Raw genomic sequence first — 26,234 nt, 5'->3', positions numbered from 1 at the left:
AACCTTCAGTCTGATCAAAGAGGAACCAGAGTATCTACAGATTAAAGGGGAACATGATGAGCTACTTCAAGGATCAGAGGAGGATGGTGGTTCAACAGAGACATTACTATTAGTGAAACATGAAGATGATGAAAACATGCTAACAGAACCTGTAGCCAGCACCTCATCTAAAAGCATGGAAACACAATCTGATGTAGAGGACTGTGGAACATCACAACCAACTAGTGATGATCAGGTCCTCTCTTCACACTGTTCTGAATCTGACATCACTGAAGACAGTGATGAGTGGGATGAGACCACGGATGACCAGACTGGTTTAAACACACTGAAATCACACAATACACAACACATGGGCGGAAATAGTTTGTCTTTGAGCAACAAGCTGCTCCATGACCTAAAATCACCAAAACAAACTCACTCCACGAGGAGTCACACAGGTAAGAAATGTTTTAGCTGTGCAGATTGTGGCAAAATGTTTAGCCTAAAGGGAATTCTGAAGAAGCATGCAATGATTCATACAGGGGAAAGGCCCATTACTTGTACTGTTTGTGGCAAAGACTTTGTTCATAATTGTGCATTAAAACTACACATGATGACTCATACAGGGTAAAAGCCCTTTACATGTACAGTTTGTGGCAAGGGCTGTATTGATAATAGGGCATTAAAACTACACATGATGACTCATACAGGGGACAAGCCCTTTACATGTACAGTTTGTGGCAAGGGTTGTACTCATAATCAGGCATTAAAAGTACACATGAGGACTCATACAGGGGAAAAGCTCTTTATGTGTACAGTTTGTGGCAAGGGCTGTGGTTTAAAGACTGATCTAAAAAGACACATGATGACTCATACAGGGGAAAAGCCCTTCATGTGTACAGTTTGTGGCAAGGGTTGTAGGCATAATGGGGAGTTAAAAGTACACATGAGGACTCATACAGGGGAAAAACCCTTTATGTGTACAGTTTGTGGCAAGGGCTGCAGTCAAACTGGGGAGTTAAAAGTACACATGATGACTCATACAGGGGAAAGACCCTTTACGTGTACAGTTTGTGGAAAGGGCTGTACTAATAATCGGGATTTAAAAGTACACATGAGGACTCATACAGGGGAAAAGCCATTTACGTGTACAGTTTGTGGCAAGGGCTTTGGTCAAAAGAGTAATCTAAAAACACACATGAAGATGTGTCATAGAGAGGAAAAGGCTGTTAAATGATGAGTGGTTTTCTTCAGATAAGGCATTATGTTGACACTTATGTAAATTATTCAGTTTAGTCCAGCTATATACATTAAACGTGATGGACTATACATCAATTATGTTATTCAATTTTCAACTTGCATAATGACCTGATGATATTGATATAGCAATATGAGAAGCAGTGTTTGCCCACATTCTTCAGCAATTAAAATGTCACATTCATTATTATTCACGGACTAGTGGTGCAATTGTAACCCGTCTCTGTGTTGACTAACATATCATCAGTGTATTTCAATGACTTAGTTTGATTATATGTTTAGATTCTCTGTATTATGCCGTCTTCACAAGATTGTAACAGAACATCTTTACTCTGTAAAACCACTGTCCGTAATTTCTTATTTTTCAAATAAAGGGTTGACAGCTACACATCTTTTGTGTGTTCATTACAGAAAGCTCATCACAACACATGTGCTTCACCTTCAACTTGTACTGCGAACAATACAGTGACAAGAACGGCTTCATTTTACATCCTGCATGCCAAACTATTACTATAAGGAACATGATAGGAGTATTAATTAAATTAAACATATATTTTACTTGAACGTTCTACATTGAACATGACAGGAGTAAGTCCTAATGTTACAGAGTGCATACTGTCCATTTTACTTAACCTGTGACTACATGTAGATCTAGTGTATAATAAGAAATGCTTCATTTTCAAAACAATTGTGTGCAAGGATGGTGACACATCCCATAGTCATACTGTGATGATGGTTAAAAACATGACAAAATAATATAGTTTATTTTGACTGTGAAATACCAGTGCATTATTATTTCTAGTCGTAGGATATGGGAATTCCACCTTTATCTACCTTGTTAGAAGACATGGGTTGTGAATGTTGTGGAATGTTTAGGAGCATGTCTGTCCCATTGTAAATGGACAGGTGATAATGGGTTAGGGTGTGTAACCCTATTGCTGAATGGATCGACCAACCAATTTGCATGTGATCCTTTTAGTGTGATAAGTAGAGTGCATATAGCCTACTCCTACAGTATTGTGTGAATGGAGAGGAACATGTATATATAGGATTGGGAATCATTTGCATTTAAATAATTTAGACTGGAAAATACTTAGCATCCCTGTGACAACATCTGATGGGTGACAAAAGCAACTTGAGCTATTTGTCACATTCCTAATCCTAAATTCACCGCACCCACTGCACACAGCAATAGTCATTGTATGAAGTCATTGTCTCATGGCCAAAAAGACATTTCACACATGCATGTTTAAAGGGCCACATCAGCCCTTTTGCAACCATATCTTTCCTGGGGGGGTTTATGTGGGACATTTGTGTTTTTAGACATTTTAGTATTTCAAAGTGTCTGTGATGTCATGGACACTGGTGGATTACTACAATGACCATAATGCTTTGCTGCACTTGTGGAGGGAGAGGGCTGTCTTTTACATATATGATAAAAAAAAATGATAACAAAATAAACAAAAAAAAATCCCATTTTGGATAGCAGATAAGATATGTTGCTCTATTGTTCTATAAGTACGTTCATTTTTCTCTACACACAAATCTACTATGTCATGTCCAATAGAAACACTGAGAACATGCATTGAACAAATCAATTTTGGATATACCAAGATTGTCCTCAAATAAACAAAGACAAAACTAAAGTACTTGTTTTGAAGTCAAGGACAATGGATTAAAAGTTAGGCGCTCAGCTTCAAACCTTGTTGTAGTCATGGCCTCAGAACTTTAACCAGCCACATTAGCACTGTCAAAGTCAGATTATATGATTTATATCCAACCGGAATCTAGAAAAATGTCCAATAGTAGTCTTGACTACTATTCCAGTGTTTTACAGATGTCCCTAAAATATACCAGGTGATTGCAGCTCATTCAGAACACTGCTACTCAAGGCTTTAGTCTTGCGTAGGTGCCACCCGTTCATACCTCTAAGGTCACCTGGTAAAGGTTTGCTTTATGACCCTAGAATTAAAACATAGTATTCAGATTAATGTGTAACATATCTGGAACAAACTCCCTGAAAACTGCAGCTGTGCAACAACTCTGTTATTTTTTATCACAGCTAAAAACATGCATGCCTGTTTAACGCTGCCTTTCATTGAGATTGTGTCATTATTATTCTACACTGACATTTAATGTATTTAAATTTGTTCCATTTTGCTCTTTGTCCTAAATATGTTTTCAATTAAGTCAACAATGTTCAAATACGGGGTAGAATAGGAAAGTTGCATAATGCAGCTTTTACTTTATTTTATATTTGTTTTACTGAATCTGATATGATGTTCATTTGCTTAATGTTTGATATAAAACTCATTGAATTGCCTTGTTGTTGGGAGAAGTGATTGGCCAGTTTTGTGTCCCGCCCCCTCACTCTGATTGGACCATCAGGGCCCTCTGTTAGTATTTAACAAGAGTTTGTTCTGCTTGGAGTCACTTTAATCTCTGCTAGTTGTTAAGAGCTGAACTTCTCCTTTCTACACTAGCTGAAGCATTTCGTTTTAGTTTTGGTTCTACTTTAGTACTTTAGATTTTCTCTTTAAAAATAGATCTAGTATCAGTTTGTTTGGGCAGTTTTTGAGTTATGGCTTTACTACAAACATTGAAGTCCTTGGTCAACCAGAGACTATATGCTGCTGCTGAAGAGATATTTGGGGTCGTTGGAAGAATTCTAACAGAGTACGAGGACGAAGCTTTCCACATCAAGCAAGAAACTGACCGCCAACGCAGACTACTGGATATGGTTTTACAACCAATTGTCAAATTACACAGAGCAGGTTGGTAAAACCTTCACTACTATTACTATTTTCACCATTATTTCTTAAATGGCAATGGTGACTATTTGGAATGGAAGAGGAACTGGTGAAAATGTTGCATTGACAATAGTATTCTAGTTGTATTTCCCCTCATTCATGTTAGTGTGACTGTTAAACTAGCATTAACAACATAGACTGTTTAAAGTAAGCTAACTCATTAAATGTGTTGCACTCTAAAACAACAGAGGATACATGTGAAAATGAAAATGAAAATGTACATTTGCGAAACAAGGGGATGCTTGTTTTAGAAATGAAGCATTGTTGTAAGAAAGTAAGAAAATAATTTGCATGACAATGAAATCAAAACAACATTAGGGCAGGTATGGAACTAACAGCAAGAGTTCATGTTCAAACATGTAATGATGTGTTTCTCCTCTGTATCTTCTGTCTAGACTCCATACACCCCCTTGTGTGTAAAGATGAGGTATTCCCTGAGCAGCAGCAGGAGAGAACCTCCAGTCTGATCAAAGAGGAACCAGTGTCTCCACATATTAAAAAAGAACAGGAGGAGATAACCTCCAGTCTTATCAAAGATGAACCAGAGTGTCTACAGATTAAAGGAGAACAAGAGGAGAGAACCTCCATTCTGATCAAAGAGGAACCAGAGTATCTACAGATTAAAGGGGAACACGATGAGCTACTTCAAAGATCAGAGGAGGATGGTGGATCAACAGAGACATTACTATTAGTGAAACATGAAGATGATGAAAACATGCTAACAGAACCTGTTTAAACACACTGAAATCACACAATACACAACACATGGGAGGAGCAACAAGCTGCTCCATGACCTCAAATCACCAAAACAAACTCACTCCACGAGGAGTCACACAGGTAAGAAATGTTTTAGCTGTGCAGATTGTGGCAAAATGTTTAGCCTAAAGGGAAATCTGAAGAAGCATTCAAAGATTCATACAGGGGAAAGGCCCATTACTTGTACAGTTTGTGACAAAGACTTTGTTCATAATGGGGCATTAAAAGTACACATGATGACTCACACAGGGGAAAAGCCCTTTATGTGTACAGTGTGTGGCAAGGGCTGCAGTCTAAAGACGAATCTAAAAGTACACATGATGAGTCATACAGGTGAAAGGCCCTTTACGTGTACAGTTTGTGGCAAGGGCTGTATTCATAATGGGGCATTAAAACAACACATGATGACTCATACAGGGGAAAAGCCCGTTACATGTACAGTTTGTGGCAAGGGCTGTATTGATAATAGGGCATTAAAACTACACACGATGACTCATACAGGGGAAAAGCCCTTTATGTGTACAGTTTGTGGCAAGGGCTGTATTCATAATGGGGCATTAAAACTACACAAGATGACTCATACAGGGGAAAAGCCCTTTACGTGTACAGTTTGTGGCAAGGGCTGTATTCAATCGGGTGATCTAAAAGTACACATGAGGACTCATACAGGGGAAAAGCCATTTATGTGTACAGTTTGTGGCAAGGGTTGTACTCATAATCAGGCATTAAAAGAACACATGATGACTCATACAGGGGAAAAGCCCTTTATGTGTACAGTTTGTGGAAAGGGCTGTATTCATAATGGGGCATTAAAAGTACACATGAGGACTCATACAGGGGAAAAGCCATTTACGTGTACAGTTTGTGGCAAGGGCTTTGGTCAAAAGAGTAATCTAAAAACACACACGAAGACGTGTCATAGAGAGGAAAAGGCTGTTAAATGATGAGTGGTTTTCTTCAGATAAGGCTATGGATAGGATAGGATCAACTTGTATAATGACCTGATGATATTGATATAGCAATATGAGAAGCAGTGTTTGCCCACATTCTTCAGCAATTAAAATGTCACATTTATTAATATTCACAGACTAGTGGTGCAATTATAACTTGTCTCTGCGTTGACATGTGTTGTTTGGACTAACATATCATCATAGTGTATTTCAATGACTTAGTTTGAGTATATGTTTAGATCATCTGTATTATGTTGTCTGAAAATATTTACCCTGTAAAAAACACTGTCCGTAATTTCTTCTTTTCAAATAAAGGGTTGACAGCTACACATCCTTTGTGTATTCATTACAGAAAGCACAACACATGTGCTTCACCTTCAACTTGTACTGTGAACAATACAGTGACAAGAACGGCTTCATTTTACATCCTGCATGCCAAACTATTACTATAAGGAACATGATAGGAGTATTAATTAAAGTAAACAGTCTACATATATTTTACTTGAACGTTCTACATTGAACATGACAGGAGTAAGTCCTAATGTTACAGAGTGCATACTGTCCATTTTACCTAACCTGTGACTACATGTAGATCTAGTGTATAATAAGAAATGCTTCATTTTCTAACAATTGTGTGCAAGGATGGTGACACATCCCATAGTCATACTGTGATGATGGTTAAAAACATGATAAAATAATATATTTTATTTTGACTGTAAAATACCAGTGCATTATTATTTCTAGTCGTAGGATATGGGAATTCCACCTTTATCTACCTTGTTAGAAGACATGGGTTGTGAATGTTGTGGAATGTTTAGGAGCATGTCTGTCCCATTGTTAATGGACAGGTGATAATGGGTTAGGGTGTGTAACCCTATTGCTGAATGGATCGACCAACCAATTTGCATGTGATCCTTTTAGTGTGATAAGTAGAGTGCATATAGCCTACTCCTACAGTATTGTGTGAATGGAGAGGAACATGTATATATAGGATTGGGAATCATTTGCATTTAAATAATTTAGACTGGAAAATACTTAGCATTCCTGTGACAACATCTGATAGGTGACTCAGGCAACTTGAGCTATTTGTCACATTCCTAATCCTAAATTGACCACACCCACTGCAATAGTCATTGTATGAAGTCATTCTCTCATGGTCAAATAGACATTTCACACATGCATGTTTAAAGGGCCACATCAGCCCTTTTGCAATCATATCTTTCCTGGGGGGTTTATGTGGGACATTTGTGTTTTTAGACATTTTAGTATTTCAAAGTGTCTGTGATGTCATGGACACTGGTGGATTACTACAATGACCATAATGCTTTGCTGCACTTGTGGAGAGGGAGAGGGCTGTCTTTTACATTATGATAAAAAATGATAAAAAAAGAAATATCCCCATTTTGGATAGCAGATAAGATATGTTGCTATATTGTCTAAAAGTAAGTTCCTTTTTCTCGACACACAAATCTGTCCAATATGTCCTATAGAAACAATGAGAAGGAGATTGTCCTCAAATAAACAAAGACAAAACTAAAGTACTTGTTTTGAAGTCAAGGACAATGGATTAAAAGTTAGGCACTTAGCTTCAAACCTTGTTGTAGTCATGGCCTCAGAACTTTAACCAGCCACATTAGCACCGTCAAAGTCAGATTATATGATTTATATCCAACCGGAATCTAGAAAAATGTCCAATAGTAGTCTTGACTACTGTACCAGTGTTTTACAGATGACCCTAAAATATACCAGGTGATTGCAGCTCATTCAGAACGCTGCTACTCAAGTCTTTAGTCTTGCGTAGGTGCCACCCGTTCATACCTATAAGGTCACCTGGTAAAGGTTTTCTTTATGACCCTAGAATTAAAACATAGAATTCAGATTAATGTGTAACATATCTGGAACAAACTCCCTGAAAACTGCAGCTCTGCAACAACTCTGTTATTTTTATCACAGCTAAAAACATGCATGCCTGTTTAACGCTGCCTTTCATTGAGATTGTGTCATTATTATTCTACACTGACATTTAATGTATTTAAATTTGTTCCATTTTGCTCTGTGTCCTGAATATGTTTTCAATTAAGTCAACAATGTTCAAATACGGGGTAGAATAGGAAAGTTACATAATGCAGCTTTTACTTTATTTTATATTTGTTTTACTGAATCTGATATGTTAATTTGCTTAATGTTTGATATAAAACTCATTGAATTGCCTTGTTGTTGGGAGAAGTGATTGGCCAGTTTTGTGTCCCGCCCCCTCACTCTGATTGGACCATCAGGGCCCTCTGTTAGTATTTAACAAGAGTTTGTTCTGCTTGGAGTCACTTTAACCTCTGCTAGTTGTTAAGAGCTGAACTTCTCCTTTCTACACTAGCTGAAGCATTTCGTTTTAGTTTTGGTTCTACTTTAGTACTTTAGATTTTCTCTTTAAAAATAGATCTAGTATCAGTTTGTTTGGGCAGTTTTTGAGTTATGGCTTTACTACAAACATTGAAGTCCTTGGTCAACCAGAGACTATATGCTGCTGCTGAAGAGATATTTGGGGTCGTTGGAAGAATTCTAACAGAGTACGAGGACGAAGCTTTCCACATCAAGCAAGAAACTGACCGCCAACGCAGACTACTGGATATGGTTTTACAACCAATTGTCAAATTACACAGAGCAGGTTGGTAAAACCTTCACTACTATTACTATTTTCACCATTATTTCTTAAATGGCAATGGTGACTATTTGGAATGGAAGAGGAACTGGTGAAAATGTTGCATTGACAATAGTATTCTAGTTGTGTTTCCCCTCATTCATGTTAGTGTGACTGTTAAACTAGCATTAACAACATAGACTGTTTAAAGTAAGCTAACTCATTAAATGTGTTGCACTCTAAAACAACAGAGGATACATGTGAAAATGAAAATGAAAATGTACATTTGCGAAACAAGGGGATGCTTGTTTTAGAAATGAAGCATTGTTGTAAGAAAGTAAGAAAATAATTTGCATGACAATGAAATCAAAACAACATTAGGGCAGGTATGGAACTAACAGCAAGAGTTCATGTTCAAACATGTAATGATGTGTTTCTCCTCTGTATCTTCTGTCTAGACTCCATACACCCCCTTGTGTGTAAAGATGAGGTATTCCCTGAGCAGCAGCAGGAGAGAACCTCCAGTCTGATCAAAGAGGAACCAGTGTCTCCACATATTAAAAAAGAACAGGAGGAGATAACCTCCAGTCTTATCAAAGATGAACCAGAGTGTCTACAGATTAAAGGAGAACAAGAGGAGAGAACCTCCAGTCTGATCAAAGAGGAACCCGAGTATCTACAGATTAAAGGGGAACAAGATGAGCTACTTCAAAGATCAGATGAGGATGGTGGATCAACAGAGACATTACTATTAGTGAAACATGAAGATGATGAAAACATGCTAACAGAACCTGTAGCCAGCACCTCATCTAAAAGCATGGAAACACAATCTGATGTAGAGGACTGTGGAACATCACAACCAACTAGTGATGCTCAGCTCCTCTCTTCACACTGTTCTGAATCTGACACCACTGAAGACAGTGATGAGTGGGATGAGACCACGGATGACCAGACTGGTTTAAACACACTGAAATCACACAATACACAACACATGGGAGGAAATAGTTTGTCCGTGAGCAACAAGCTGCTCCATGACCTCAAATCACCAAAACACAGTCACTCCACGAGGAGGCCCATTACTTGTACTGTTTGTGGCAAAGGCTTTGTTCATAGGGGTGATCTAAAAAAACACACTCATATGACTCATACAGGGGAAAAGCCCTTTACATGTACAGTTTGTGGCACATGCTTTAGTATAAAGGGTAATCTAAAACGACACATGATGACTCATACAGGGGAAAAGCCCTTTACGTGTACAGTTTGTGACAAAGGCTTTAAGCTAAAGACTGATCTAAAACGACACATGATGACTCATACAAGGGAAAGGCCCTTTATGTGTACAGTGTGTGGCATGGGCTGCAGTCTAAAGTCGAATCTAAAAGTACACATGAGGACTCATACAGGTGAAAGGCCCTTTAGGTGTACAGTTTGTGGCAAGGGCTGTATTCATAATGGGGCATTAAAAGTACACATGATGACTCATACAGGTGAAAGGCCCTTTACGTGTACAGTTTGTGGCAAGGGCTGTATTCAATCGGGTGATCTAAAAAACCACATGATGACTCATACAGGGGAAAAGCCCTTTACGTGTACAGTTTGTGGCAAGGGCTGTATTCAATTGGGTGATCTAAAAAACCACATGAGGACTCATACAGGGGAAAAGCCCTTTACGTGTACAGTTTGTGGCAAGGGCTGTATTCAATCGGGTGATCTAAAAAACCACATGATGACTCATACAGGGGAAAAGCCCTTTACGTGTACAGTTTGTGGCAAGGGCTGTATTCAATTGGGTGATCTAAAAAACCACATGAGGACTCATACAGGGGAAAAGCCCTTTACGTGTACAGTTTGTGGCAAGGGCTGTATTCAATTGGGTGATCTAAAAAACCACATGAGGACTCATACAGGGGAAAAGCCATTTATGTGTACAGTTTGTGGCAAGGGCTTTAGTATAAAGAGTAATCTAAAAACACACATGAAGACGTGTCATAGAGAGGAAAAGGCTGTTAAATGATGAGTGGTTTTCTTCAGATAAGGCATTATGTTGACACTTATGTCAATTATTCAGTTTAGTCCAGCTATATACATTAAACATGATGGACTATACATATACTTATTTTAATCAATTTTCAACTTGCATAATGACCTGATGATATTGATATAGCAATATGAGAAGCAGTGTTTGCCATTCTTCAGCAATTAAAATGTCACAGTCATTGATATTCACGGACTAGTGGTGCAATTGTAACCTGTCTCTGTGTTGACTAACATATCATCATAGTGTATTTCAATGACTTAGTTTGATTATATGTTTAGATTCTCTGTATTATGCCGTCTTCACAAGATTGTAACAGAACATCTTTACTCTGTAAAACCACTGTCCGTAATTTCTTCTTTTTCAAATAAAGGGTTGACAGCTACACATCTTTTGTGTGTTCATTACAGAAAGCTCATCACAACACATGTGCTTCACCTTCAACTTGTACTGTGAACAATACAGTGACAAGAACGGCTTCATTTTACATCCTGCATGCCAAACTATTACTATAAGGAACATGATAGGAGTATTAATTAAATTAAACAGTCTACATATATTTTACTTGAACGTTCCATATTGAACATGGCAGGAGTATGTCTTAATGTTACAGATTGCATACTGTCCATTTTACTTAACCTGTGACTACATGTAGATCTAGTGTAATAAGAAATGCTTCATGTTCTAACAATTGTGTGTAAGGATGGTGACACATCCCATAGTCATACTGTGATGATGGTTAAAAGTATAAAAAAAATAATAGTAGTTGTCAACGTGAGTTGATATGTCATCTGACAATTGGTATGAATGAAACATTCTATTATGTATTATTATATTATATTATGTTACTATTACTATTACTATTTTCACCATTAAATGTTAAATGGCAAAGGTGACTATTTGGAATGGAAGATGAACTGGTGAAAATGTTGCATTGATAAGTCAATAGTATTCTAGTTGTTTTTCCCCCATTTATGTTAGTGTGACTGCTAAACTAGCATTAACAACAGAATAAAGTAGTAAGGAATAATGTATTTAAATGTTGACCATGAATAATCATAGACTGTTTAAAGTAAGCTAACTCATTAAACGTGTTGCACTCTAAAACAACAGAGGATACATCTGATAGCAATAAATAGGGTTGTATTTATATGGGAGAGACGAAGAGACAGAGAAGTATTTAAAATCATCCTGTCTCGCTCTAGCGCACGGCCACACGTATATAGAAAGAGTCAATGTTAAATAAGCTACACAGGTGTTCCCAAATTATTAATTGATTACATCACTATAGCAAAAGACGTAAAACTAGGTCAACTAAATTAGCTGCAGCGGATCTGTTCTGACTTGAAGCTCAATACTAACTGACCACCTTCAAGTTTAAACCATAAGATGACATGGAAATGCCCGCCGATTTTATGAGCAGAAATAACATAACAAAATCAAAATGAAAATATTTGGTCCTTGGTCCGGACCTTCTAAGCGAACTTTGAGTGTGAAAGCGCCCTTAGACTAAGTTGCTAAAATACTTTTAGTCTTACTAGAATTACAAAAATTACTAGGTTAGGTTTCTGGTTTAGATTTAGGTTTATTCTAAGTGGGGAACAAAGAACCTTTTTGCATGATGGGGAACATAGAACCAGGGGAACATAGGTACGCTCCCCGTTCAAACCTGATTCATTTCCAGTCGCTTCAATCGCTTCACTTTGGTCGCGCATGTCAGCGCTGAAAAAACAAAATCCCTTAGCTTGTGTTGCGTCGGCTGTAGACACTGTAATTTAACTTTGGGGGTGTTGAAGCCGCTCGCTTCATTGGCGTAGCCCTGTTCGTGCCGCGCCCATTCACATAATTTCTCACCTTTGCATTGACTTTGAATGCAATCGCGCCGCTATAACTGTCCAGGTCTGAACACAGCTGAAGAGGTTTCTGCCTGACAACTACCCTAACACAATGCCAGTGTGAAGGTCGGGGGTTTAGCACGTAGAATGTTTCCTGTGATTCGATAGGTCGGTGGGTTCAGGAGGTAGAATGTTTCCTGTGATTCGATATGTCTGGGATTCAGGAGGTAGAATGTTACCTGTGATTCGATAGGTCGGTGGGTTCAGGAGGTAGAATGTTACCTGTGATTCGATAGGTTGGTGCGTTTAGGGGGCAGAATGGTACCTGTGATCCGTTGACTCCCATTGTAACAATGGCATGCAGAAGTGCTCATTCCTCATCTCAACGGGATAGTTCCAGCCATAGGAGCAATGTTTGGAACTATAGCCCATAGGCACCCGCTTTGCGGCGAGATCACTACTCTACACTCTGGTAAAATGTTACCTGTGGTCCAATGACTACTCTACACTCTAGTAGAATGTTACCTGTGGTCCAATGACTACTCTACACTCTAGTAGAATGTTACCTGTGGTCCAATGACTACTCTACACTCTGGTAGAATGTTACCTGTGGTCCAATGACTACTCTACACTCTGGTAAAATGTTACCTGTGGTCCAATGACTACTCTACACTCTAGTAGAATGTTACCTGTGGTCCAATGACTACTCTACACTCTAGTAGAATGTTACCTGTGGTCCAATGACTACTCTACACTCTGGTAGAATGTTACCTGTGGTCCAATGACTACTCTACACTCTGGTAAAATGTTACCTGTGGTCCAATGACTACTCTACACTCTAGTAGAATGTTACCTGTGGTCCAATGACTACTCTACACTCTGGTAGAATGTTACCTGTGGTCCAATGACTACTCTACACTCTGGTAAAATGTTACCTGTGGTCCAATGACTACTCTACACTCTAGTAGAATGTTACCTGTGGTCCAATGACTACTCTACACTCTGGTAGAATGTTACCTGTGGTCCAATGACGTGGTAGAATGTTACCTGTGGTCCAATGACGTGGCAGAATGTTACCTGTGGTCCAATGACGTGGAAGGTCTCCTCAGCGTGGATGCAGGTGATCTCCAGGGGCTCCGTCCCCGACACGTGGCACAGCAGTCGACACGTCTGCAGACGCACATACAAACACATGCGCACACACGTGCACACACACACACAGCACTTTTAAAATGAGGAATACAGGGACTTTTATACAGTGAGCCTACTTGTTTACGTGGTCGTCGTCATGCATTGGTTTCTCCTCAGTGGGTTCATTATATAAATCTGAAAACGATTGAAGGTGATTTATTTTACTTTTCACAAATGTACAACTTATGTTTTTGGTAGGTTCTGTAGTGACAGTGACAGTCCCAAGTCTCAGGTCTTCACATAGTTTGAGGGCGTAGTATAATATGTATGTACATGTTTGTACATGTATACCAGTAGGCAGTTCATTTATGAATTAACTGAGGTACAAATATATATATTTAATTGTGAGGTGATTCTGGCCGACCGCAACGATATGCAAACACGAGGTGACTGCACCTCCTCCTCCTCCTCCTTCTCCACCCACCTCCACCAGCTGTTCCTTCTGCTCGTGGAGGGTGTGGGCGTACTGGGCCACAGCCTCCTGGTTTCCCTCGGCGCCTGACGTCTTCAGTGACCTGAGGGGCAGCTGCTCCCCGTGCAGCTTCAACAGGTCTGAGGTACGGCCCACCGCTACCTTATGGAGCTGAGAGGAGAGGAGAGGAGAGGAGAGGAGAGAGGAGAGGTTTAATTTATCACATCTAAACAACATCCTTCTGTCTGTCTGCTCTGCATGTTTCTCCTCACTCTGTGGTTAATTGAATCAATCATCTGAACTGGTCAGGTATTGACCATTGGCTCCATATTCCATTTAGTAAATGAACGCCCTATTTGATCACACCACAGCATCAAAAGTAGCAGATCTATGCGTTCAAAACGCGGTGCGAAGCAACGCGCTTTGAGCTTGTCGATCTGCGATTTTTGTGATTTTTTTATTTGAATCCTGAAAAGGTCATTTTGTCCACGAATCAAAGCTTAATTATTAGCGTTTCTTTTTTTGTGAACTCTTTCGAGCTGTAAGCCTCAGAGTTGCATTGGCTATGAGCTCTGTTGTGCTCTCGAAAATGTAGATGTGTATATGTAAAGTTATGATGTTTTGGTAGCTATACAGCTAACCAGATGAAGAAGTTGCAGATTGAGGCTTTAACGTGTGCGCTTATGAAATATCTGAGATCATTGGGGTTTTCTTGAATGAACTAATAACCGAAAATAGGCACTGCGACGTGTTGTAAGCTCGTAGAGATAGCATATTGTTGGTGCAGGACGCACTTCTATAGAACGCATGCTGACTTCTATGGAATCCAAATGAGTGAAATCAGTCTGAGAACTTTAATCCATGGGAGAGAGAATACACGCTCGGTCGACACAGTGGTCAAGTCCCTGCCCAGATGATTTGACCTCATTGACCTATGACCTCACCTCTCTCCTGAGGTCGTGGATGCTCTGGCCCGTCTTCAAGATGCACACCTCCATCTCCTCTGTGGGCTCCTTGGCCTGGGGAGGCTGCTCCTTGGCCTGGGGAGGCTGCTCCTTGGCCTGGGCAGACTGCTGCTCTCACGCAGGCACACGCACGCACAGACAAAGAGAGGAGAATATAAATATGAAGTATACCATATATGGTATACTGTGTAGATGGCAAATATACAAATGATCTGGCGCCTGGGTGTGGACGACTGTCCAGTTGTTTTAATCTGCACAGCGTTGAAGAGAGAAAATGTGTGTCTACTCTATGAGCCAAGCTCGCTCGCTCTCACACGGACGGACAGGCATACGGACGGGGACACACACGGACGTAGTGCAAAACATACTCACTCCCCAAGCCTTCGGCCTGGTGGAGACAATAATGGCCTTTACATGAAAAGGGTTGCAAACCAGCGCTCTAGTAGTACAACGAAGTCTGCATTTATGAACAACCACAAAAAGTTGAAATATGGAGATACAAGGTTTCTGCCCGACAATGACCACATACTGAGAAAACAAAAACTAAAAAACATTGCAACACAAACATTTGTTTGCATTTATTGTCAGCTCCTGCTGTGGGAAATGTGCCACAGAATGTATTTAAGCTGCAAATGAGACCACAAACTGTTTTCACACTCTATACTTTGAGACAGGCTTTAATTTGACACCATGTTCAGTGTTTTGTCAAGGCGTTTTGTTTCCCTTCAAAAAGGGCCTGGCATTCACTTCTACTGTGCCATTACGTGGAAGGAAGCATGCATTCAGAACACAGGCAGAAGAAAGAAAGAAAGAAAGAAAGAGTCCGTTTGGTTCCATGTGTACACTCTCAGAGTTAATGTAACATTGATTTTACAATTATAAATTGGGGTTCCCAGAGATATAAATGCCATTAAATGGGGGTCTGTAGACTAATATGCATGTCAAAATGGGGGTCCTTGAAAGAGAATCTCTGCTAGAGACGTAAAAATCTTCTCTTATGGGGGTCCCTGCATGTCATACCTTTTCAAGTGGTGGTAATAGTGTCTAATTAATGTCAATTTGGGAGTCCTTAAAAAGGTTATCTTTGAAAAACAAAGAAAGGGTTCTGCACACTGTCAGACACTTGCAAAAATGTTGCTCTTTATTGGGTCAACGTTTCGGTCCATTAGACCTTCATCAGGACAGACATTGTCTGTCCTGATGAAGGTCTAATCGACAACATTTTGGCAAGTGTCTGACAGTGTGCGGGACCCTTTCTTTGTTTTTCAAAGATAACCTTTTTAATTAAGTATGCTTTATTGCCCTACGCAGTACGCACCTGTCACTAGCCTTCTGAGGTGTGCATCGGCCTTTTGCTAAAAAGAATTGGGAGTCCTTGACATGAAAAGGCTTGGGAACCTCTGGCCTACAGGCTACAGTACATACAGTAGCCTACAGTACAGTACTTACAGTACATACAGTAGCCTACAGTACAGTACATACCGCGTCCACCCAGGCGCTCAGCAGCCGCTGGGTGTCCGTCCTGACCGCCTGGCAGCGGTCCAGGATGGCCTGCCGCTGCTCGTGGCTGGTGTAGGCCGAGTCGGTGAAGTCCTCCGTGCGCTCCACCAGCAGCTCCAGCTGGGAGCCCAGGCTCTGAGGAGGAGGCGCCGCGTACAGGCCGTCACGCAGGGACTCCACACTGGACTGCAGGGGAGAGAGAGAGATGGAGAAAATAATACAAAGTCATATCCATGCTGTCGGACACAAACCTCTTCTCTCCATATTCTAACTTTTTGTGGTTATTATACTACTTGATCACACTAGACTACAGCATTGCACAAAAGCATTTAAAGTAGCTGGTCTTGGCCTGGGTCGTGGACCTCAGCGGTCCAGGCACCTTGGCTGGTAATCCAGTCTGGCAGTGTGCCTCGGGTTCGACTCCCGATCCAGACGGCATTTACTGCATGTCATCCGCCCCATCTCTCTCCCTATTTCCTGTCAGCCTACTGTCTGTCCCTCCATACAAAATATAAAATAAATGCGAAAGCCACAAAAGAAAACATTAAAAAAAATAGTAGCTGGTCTGCAAGCTTGAAAATGCGATTATTATTCTCCATACACGCATTGACGCATAGCTGCTTTTCCAGCAGTTAGAGAACTTTTAAGTCATTTCCACATAATGGTGTTGTTGAAAGCAACTGATATATTGTTGTCTAGATAAGGACAAGTGTACAGTATGTACTTTAATATCCGAAGTTAAGAATGTGTTTTGTGCAGGCCTGCAGCAAGCCCTTCTATTAGAACAATCAATCAACCTCCTTGTGGAACCGAGAAAAACTAAACTTTGTTTTGTGCCCTTGAGGAGTGAACCTGGAACCAAGATAAATACAGAAAAGAAAGAAAATCGCTCAACGGAGAATAAAAACTAATGTTTTCTGAAAAACCCTATGTTTCTATGTCAGTGGTGCTCAAATGTTTTCATGTCAAGGACCCCAAATATTATACGGTATGTATTCGACCACCGACCCTCATCTATGTTGTTCCAAGGACCGCCCCAGAAGCATATATTTGAGTTAAAAACGTTCGCTGTGAAAGAAATATATATTCAAAGATTTGCACTCACGATTTTTCAAAAATGGCAGATCTACAAGCTCGTAGCGTTGCACTCAGTGCCACGCTATGAGCTTGTAGATGTGCTATTTTTCAACAGCTAAAGTTTAAAATTTAAAATAAAGTTAAAAGCTATAAAGGTGACACAAACGCGTCCTCATGTCTGAATGAGTTAAAGGCATAACGTCAGCCTCCCCGAGCCATGAGGCCCATATATCACCCGATTCTGTAGCGTGAGACATGATGTACAAGTAACACCCCCGTGGACATGACGCTAGTCCGTCACAGGGACTTACCCCCCACAATCCAACCCTTGATGCCGAGTGCCAAGAAGGGAGGCATTGTGGGTCCCAATTTCTTTTTGTAGTTCTTTGGCTTGATGACCCGGTCGGGGAATCGAACCCCGACCTCCCAGTCTCTAACCACAAGCCACCCGAGCTGCGTTAATGAAAGGAATACAGTTTTTTTTTTTCTCTCTCTCCTCATGAAACTTTGAATGCTTTGCTTTGTTCGTCACATTCCTTCAAGGCGGATGAAGCCATGAAGGATCCACAAAAAATAAGAATAATTGATGGAATGAAGAAAATAGGCTCCCAGTATAAATCTATATGAAAAAATAATGCCTGCGCCTCAAATGTCTTATCCATTGTCTTGTCCTCATTACTTTCAAAACCAAAAACACCACATTTCAACTCCAACTTTACTATTTTAAAACTACTGAGGGCCCTTGAACAGTCCCATGCACTAACGCGGCATTTGTGGACTATTACATCACAGTCCACAGGGAAATCAGAGCACTTGTTTGAGCCTAATTATTCAGAAAACCCCAGACCACAGAAAATCGACTGAATGTTCAAAGTTTAGGTTGTTTGGGTGAGCTCAGAAAACCTAAAAAAAAATAAGAAAAAATACAGAACTTTAAAGAATGAATGGAAAAAGTTTCTGCAGGTTTTGGAAGTAATGAGGGACAAGCATGCACGCACTCGATAAAACACTCGTTGGAAGGCATGCAACACAAACGGAACATTCTCCTTCCATGGTTTCAAGGCTTTATAGGATGAGAAAGCCTTATTATATAAAGTCTCCATTCCTTATCTAAACTCAAAACTGAGATGAAACTATGGCTGACCTCCATAATACAATTGGGCTTAAAGGAAAGTGACTTTCTCACCCCACAGAGACTTGAATTGATGGATTTTCTTTTTGTTATCGTTTTTGTTGGATTCCTAAGTCAATAATTTGATGACCAGCTCCCCAATACTATACTATGGAGACACAAAGGAGACTCTTTGTGTCTCCATCAAATTATTGGCTTATAGGAATGTGACAAAAACAAAAGAATAGCCATGAATTCAAGTCTCCATGGGGTGAGTAATCAATAGAAAAAGCACACACACACACACACACACACACACACACACACACACACACACACACACACTCTGATGAGTTCGGGTGTGACAGTACAGTGACAGTACAGTACCCCCTGGGGACCGCCACACGGTAACTCTGTCATTTCTCTTTTCTCTTATTATTTTTGAGGGGCACTAGCCCCTCCTATATTCAGCTATTAGTGTAGATTTCTGTCCTACACAAACATTAAATTCCCATTGACAATGAAAGGAGAATTTCACGTCATAGTGTATTATCAGAGAAATAAACAACAAAATAAGCTTTTATTTCAACAAAATAAACTTTATTACAAAATTACCCAATATCTGTAGAAAAACACCCGAAAAAAAAGGTTCAGAAAACGCTCAGCTCATAGACTACACAGTCACAGTATTAGTTTGAAGACGGGGATGAAGGATTTACAATATCGGCAGATATCGAACAAATTACATGGTGTGTGCCTGGGATACCGGGTTGTAATAACCGGGTTGCAAAAACCATTTCAGACGCTCTTTTATTTGTTAAATGCCTTATCGAATCTCTCAAATTACACTAACAGAGCAGGCAGAGTCTGGCGGCGGAGCGAATGCTGCAAACACACGTTGGAGAATGTACCCTCTGCTTGAGTAAAGATCTAGGTCAAAGTATCAGTAACTTCTACTCAAGTATAAGGATATTCTTTCTCGTGTACTTTTCTGTCACTTCCGCTCGGCGATAAGCGAAAATAGCGACCTCACAGGCAATAATAATCTGGACACAAATGGACACAGCGAGAACAATGAGTCTGTACAATGCAATATGAATCAATACTGAACATTGACTACATGATATGTTTATCGGCTACAATGAATACTTTGCTTAGAAACAGTCTTGTCTGTCTGTGCGTTTCCATGGCACCGGTCAGGGAAAGCCGCCTGTGTGTGTGCGTGTGTGTGCGTGTGTGCGTGCATTCATACCTTTATTTGTAGTTGTTACGTCCCCACCAAAGAGATCCAGGTGTTCTTTAGTGCAAAAACACATTACTGGCTATTTCCCCTATACCATAAGCCCTCAATGGGGCGTTGGGTTTTAGTGCTAATTTGCTTATTTCCATCTAAATAAGTGTGTAATGCCTGGGATACTATTTACATTATGAAGAGAGGATAAAAAAATAGATTTTTGAGCGATGGAAATTAGCACTAAAACCCAACACCCCATTGAGGGCTTATGGTAGGGGAAATAGACGATGCGTTTTGCACAAAATAACACCTGGACCTCTTTAGTGGGGACGTAACAGCTACAAATAACGGTAAGCAAGCTTTCTAGTCCGAAATTCTCCTTTAACACGTGCCCGCCCAGAGCATGGGAACATTTTTCAACGACAGCGTTATCATTGGCTGTCATTCATTCGGTCCCGATCGTCAAAAGGTCGCGGCGATCCGGTGAGGTCAATCGCAGGACGTCTGAATGTATCCCAGTCAGAAACTGTATGTGGTGGAAAGAGTACTCAAATGTTTTACTTAAGTAAAAGTATCAATACTGCAATATAGAAATATACTAAATGTAAAGGTAGTCATTGTGCAGAAGGTCTCATTTCAAATTTTCAAATGTAAAAAAGAAATAAATGAAAATAGCTATTTTCAAATGGACGAAATGTATATAGGGCTGAAGTGGTTTAATGTATGTTTTGTAATAATAATAATCAAAAGTAACTAATGATTTCAAATAATTCCGGTGGAGTAAAAGTGCAATATTTGCCTTCGAGATGCAGTAGAGTAAGAAGTAAAAGTATAGTTTATATATAAAATGTATATATTAATATTTAAGTACAGTACTTAAGTTAATGTACTGTACTTGGTTACCTGCTCCCACCACTGAGAACTGTATCTGGCAGTGGTCAAGAGGTGCACGCACAATCGCATCACATCCACAAACTTCAACGGGTGCAGGATTAGATCCAAAAGAATATAATAACTAAGAAAGGTGGAGATCCGCACAGCGTTTTAAAAAGCTCCCAAAACTAGTTCATGACCTGACCGAAGGCCCCTGAGGCCCCCGAGGCCCCCGAGGCCCCTGAGGCCCCTGAGGGCCCCGAGGCCGAAACGTTGTATTGTTTTCCGCCCCGTTGTCAATAGATTGTTTTGGGAACTGTATTTGGCAGGACACGGCCGGGGCACGGGGGAAAAGGGAACGGAACAATGAGCAGGGACAGTGTGGTCAGCGCCTCAACGCCACTGTGACCTCCGGGCACGTCGTTTTTAACCCATTTAGAGACCCGAGGACCCGAGGCAGCGCACTGCTGCTTAAAGCCACAAGAACCTGGACCTTATAGCTTTTAAACACTTTAACCATTATTAGCTGTTGAAAAATAGCAGATCTATAAGCTCATAGTGCTGCACACAAGCTTATAGATCTGCTATTGTCTGCTATTATAAATGTGGCGCAAATCTTTGAATATTATAGTCTTTCACTGTGTTCACGTTTTTATTTATTTATTTAATTTATTTTGATGTTTTTTGTGGCTTTCGCCTTTATTTTATATTTTGTATTGAGGAACAGACAGTAGGCTGACAGGAAATGGGGAGAGAGATGGGGGGGGAAGACATGCCGTAAAGGCCGTCGGGATCGGGAGTCGAACCCGCGGCACACTGCCAGACTGGGTTACCAGCCAAGGTGCCTGGACCGTTGAGCCACGGCCCAGGCTGTGAACGTTTATATATTTATTTTCATTCATTTCATTCCATCTATTTGGTAATAATATAACTCAGGTACTGTACCTACTATGTTTTAATCGGTGGCCTAAAATCGTTATCAAAATTGAAAAAGCATGAGAATCACTTCACTAAAGAAGCACAACGGGGCTCTTATCATAATGGCTAGCCTCACGTTACCAGACTTGTTGCCTCTCACAATTTTCAAATACTTCCGTCATACAGTCTGGAGCAACGGAAGCTCTGATCATGGGGCCACTTTCTGGGGATGCAACCCACACGTTTAGCAGTGTTACTCATTCCAGGAATGTCCGATCCCTACTTGCTATACCTCGCTGTAAAGGTGATATAAGATACAATACCAATTGGTGTTATGAAAGTGGAGAAATAATGGACCCAAAAGTTAAGTTTCCGAACTCTGTACTGTGTGCTACGGGATCGTACCTTGAAGTCCTTGATGCCGTTGTAGATGCTGGCGGGAAGGACCTTGTTGTCTCCGGAGCTGCGCGACTCCGTGACGATGTCGATGACCTGCTCCAGGGCGCAGCGCATGCGCTGGAACACGGCGTCTTTGTTCATGCGCGCCGACTCGCAGTCCGGGTGTCTGAGACACGTCTGTGGAGGAGGAGGAGGAGGAGGAGGAATGTTAGTTTATGACAGTTTGTTCCCAAACCTTTTCATGTCAAGGAGCCCCTAAATCGACACTCATTAGCCCGCGGACCCCCATTAGAAAATATATGCCAGGTTATATTCAGGTGATGATGTCACCAATTAGTAATTCTCAGCACCTGAGCTGTATTGTTTTGGAGCTCTTTAAGAGTAAGCTCTTTGCCTGTGAAAAACCATAGCACTGACGAAGGTCTGAGGACCGAAACGTTTGCTTTTTAATTGCACCATGAGCACAGAGCACCATGAGCACAGCATCATAAAATAAAATAAAAAATATTTTTCTAAGTCTCAGTCTAAGGAGTTTTACTTATTTTTCGTAGTCAAGTTTGAAGAAAAAAAGGACGAAGAAAGGCGCAACAGTTTTCTCAGTGCTTCAGGTTATATTCAGTTCCAGGTAACCACCAGAGACGGTGGCGCTTGCGTGCTTTCTCCCCACATGTGCCCCGATTTTGAGCTGAATTTGGTGTGAGACAGACAGATGAGCTGATCATTTCCAGAGTCAAAGCGGTGTGTTTTTTGTCCCCCTACCAGCGTGTGTTTGATATTTTGGGGAATCACCATATTTATTTATCGCCATATTTCTTTCTTTTTTTTTGCATTCTAACCCACATGCGACAAGGGCTCAATGCTTGTGTCCAGGGGCAGAAAAACGGGGTACTCCAGTGCTACTTCAGGGCTCTGTCACTATTCGCCAATAGAAGTCGACGTAAAAGACTGGCCCGATGAAGTGAAGGGAGGTGCTGCTGCTGCAACTCTGCTTATTACATGGCTCCGCTTCTGTCCAAACAAATCTGCATTATGACGCACTGAGAATACGGAGGGGATAATTAGGGCATGAAATTAGAGGAGTGGTTTAGGGCTTGAATAAATTAGCCATTGTTAACGACTGTTACCAGGCCCTGAAGAGTTGTGAAATTCTTCCAACGCTTCCTGATTTGGGTGTTCTGGGTTACGTCATCTGTCGTTGAAGGATCATCCTGCCAACCCAGCCTGCTCCAGGTCCTCTGGCTCTATGTCACAATGATCTCTGTCGGTGGAAAGCTCATCCGTCCAGAAACCGACTCTTCAGGATGCAAATTCAAAAGCATCACATGTAGCAGATCTACAAGCTCAAGGTGCGTCGCATTGAGCTTGTGGCTCTGCTACTTTTGTGTGATACTGTAGTATGATCAAGTAAGTAAGTAAGCCTTGCCAAGCCATGAGATGCCCCAGGAGCCTATCTCCTGTTTCCGTAGTGTGACTTGCGTGACGCAGCTTGATGTACAGGTACACACCCTGGACAGTGGACATGATGTACAAGTACACCCCCTGGACATGACGCTAGTATGTCGCAGGGGCTTACCCCCAATCCAGCCCTTGATGCTGAGTGTCAAGCAGTGAAGCATTAGGTCCCATTTGGTATGTGACCCGGCTGGGGATCGAACCACCGACCAGTCCCAGTCTCAGGGTGGACACTCTAACCACAAGGCCACTGAGCTGGTATGATCAAGCAGGGCGTTCATTTAAGTGAGGGGGTGCTCTTATCATCATACATCATCTCATTCTGGCCAATCACAACTTGCATCCTCACTTTTGTCTTCAATGTTTGCGTTTACACACTTTTGTCTTCAATGTTTGTGTTTACACAAACACTCAAAGCTGTGCATAGGAGGGCAAAAATACAAAAAGTTAAGATGTGGAGATACCGGTAAGAGGTTTGTGCAGACAGCCTAGGAGACTGGCCCACGGCAGGCAGTCACCTAACAGATGTCCACGTTACCCACTGCCCAGATATTATGAACTGGACTTTAAATACAGAGACACGCTTCTGGATTTGGACCGGTGCCAGCCCGGGGGCTTAATAGCTGCATTTTGTTTTTCTCCTCCCGAGAGATAATTTGACATCATCGTTCTGCAGCTGCTGCTGCTGGCGGTTCTGTAGTGTGAGTGAGGGGTGCTGGATTCACCGCTTGAAAAGAAAAATCAATTACTCACCCCACGAAGCTTTGAATGAATGGAAATGTCTTTGTTTTTGTCGCATATGCGGTCTCCGCTGTGGTACTACAGACCAATTAAAAACAATACAAAAGAATAATATCCAATAACTATATAACTAAGCCAAAACATTCATCCAAAATAACAGCTAGGAGAACGAGACTTGCAGGACACTGCCAAAGACACCAGGAGCTGCCAGCCAGCAAACTGGTGCTGAGGGAACCAACACACAGGCACCGGTCACCAGGACGTCCCCACTGAGGGAACCAACACACAGGCACTGGTCACCAGGACGCCCCACTGAGGGAACCAAACACGGGCATCGGTCACCAGGACGCCCCACTGAGGGAACCAACACACAGGCATCGCACAAAAAAACATGCAGTAATCCTGGTCTCTAAACCACCTCCCCCTGGCCAGCCGGTTGCCCGACGTGGCCCCTGGCGTGACCCCTGAACAGTGTAATTGTGGTTTGGTGCCCTGAGGGCCCTTGACATGTCACCTGGGGGCCACATGGGGCTATTGTCATGGCAGACCCTTGAACAGTGTTTGTTTGGTGCCGAGTTGGGTGCAGATACGGTGCGACTTTGGCACCCAGGGACCTCTGGGTGCCTAATGTGGTTGAGTACTTCTTGCAGCACTGCTCTGCACCGTCCTGCTCTGCACCGTCCTGCTCTGCTCTGCACCGTCCTGCTCTGCACCGTCCTGCTCTGCACCGTCCTGCTCTGCTCTGCACCGTCCTGCTCTGCACCGTCCTGCTCTGCACCGTCCTGCTCTGCTCTGCACCGTCCTGCTCTGCACCGTCCTGCTCTGCTCTGCACCGTCCTGCTCTGCACCGTCCTGCTCTGCTCTGCACCGTCCTGCTCTGCACCGTCCTGCTCTGCACCGTCCTGCTCTGCTCTGCACCGTCCTGCTCTGCACCGTCCTGCTCTGCTCTGCACCGTCCTGCTCTGCACCGTCCTGCTCTGCACCGTCCTGCTCTGCACCGTCCTGCTCTGCTCTGCACCGTCCTGCTCTGCACCGTCCTGCTCTGCTCTGCACCGTCCTGCTCTGCTCTGCACCGTCCTGCTCTGCACCGTCCTGCTCTGCACCGTCCTGCTCTGCTCTGCACCGTCCTGCTCTGCACCGTCCTGCTCTGCTCTGCACCGTCCTGCTCTGCTCTGCACCGTCCTGCTCTGCACCGTCCTGCTCTGCTCTGCACCGTCCTGCTCTGCACCGTCCTGCTCTGCTCTGCACCGTCCTGCTCTGCTCTGCACCGTCCTGCTCTGCACCGTCCTGCTCTGCACCGTCCTGCTCTGCACCGTCCTGCTCTGCACCGTCCTGCTCTGCACCGTCCTGCTCTGCACCGTCCTGACCCAACAAGAACATCGGCTTGCTCTCGTCGAGAGAAATGAGGACGTCACTGAGGATATTCTTCCACCAAATGACGCGATGGAAACCAACAGTAGGCCTACGCCACTGGGCTGAGTGCAGCAGTGCACTGCTACTTAAGCCGTTAGGACCTGGAACACATCTGTGTCACCTGACTCACCTCATAGCTTTTAACCACTTTAACCATTATTTTACACTTCAGCTATTGGAAAAAAAAAGCAGATATACAAGCTCATCTAAATGTAAATGTGGTGCAAATCTTTGAATATATTATATTTTCTTTCACAGCAAACATCTTTAACTCAAATGTTTGCTTCTGGGAGGTCCCTGGAACAAAGGGGGTCGTCGACATGAAAAGGTTTGAGGTCTGCTATAGAAACACAGGTTTTTCAGAAAACCGATTTAGAAAATTAGAAGACATCTGTAGAATCAGGTCTTCAGATCCTAATGGGTTAACCCATTTTGGGCGGCAACCCCTTTTGGTGTTTCAAGCATTCTGTTATACTTTAGCTATTGGAAAATAGCAGATCTACAAGCTCATAGCGCGCCACCGAGTGGCGCGCTACGAGCTTGTAGGTCTGCTATTTTTGAAAAATCGAAGAACGACTGACATAGAAACATAGCTTTTTCAGAAAACTGTCAGGATGTAGAAAACATTTTTAGAATCTGATCTCAGGTCAAAATGGGTTAAAGGTAATGAGAAGCGAGCCTTTGATCAGCC

At 41.9% G+C, this 26,234-nt stretch overlaps 1 protein-coding gene across 2 annotated transcripts in view; it reads right to left on the bottom strand.

The window, feature by feature from the left end:
- Window positions 1–26,234, bottom strand: part of ctnnal1 (catenin (cadherin-associated protein), alpha-like 1) — a 149,828-nt gene that overhangs the window by 45,528 nt on the left and 78,066 nt on the right. Inside the window, exons 6-10 of one of the 2 annotated variants that reach the window (XM_080788309.1) lie at window positions 21,944–22,114; window positions 16,308–16,511; window positions 14,805–14,933; window positions 13,873–14,031; window positions 13,335–13,427 (exon numbers count right to left, since the gene is read on the bottom strand). In XM_080788309.1, coding sequence (XP_080644435.1) covers window positions 13,335–13,427; window positions 13,873–14,031; window positions 14,805–14,933; window positions 16,308–16,511; window positions 21,944–22,114 — 756 coding nt within the window. The remainder of the gene's footprint in view (window positions 1–13,334; window positions 13,428–13,872; window positions 14,032–14,804; window positions 14,934–16,307; window positions 16,512–21,943; window positions 22,115–26,234) is intronic. The other variant, XM_080788310.1, reaches the window with a different exon arrangement.

This window comes from Protomyctophum bolini (assembly GCF_963924005.1).
Source record: "Protomyctophum bolini genome assembly, chromosome: 17".
NCBI classification, from domain to species: Eukaryota; Metazoa; Chordata; class Actinopteri; order Myctophiformes; family Myctophidae; genus Protomyctophum; species Protomyctophum bolini.
The sequence above is the reverse complement of the archived record's forward strand: the minus strand, read 5'-3'. Positions and strand labels throughout refer to the sequence as shown.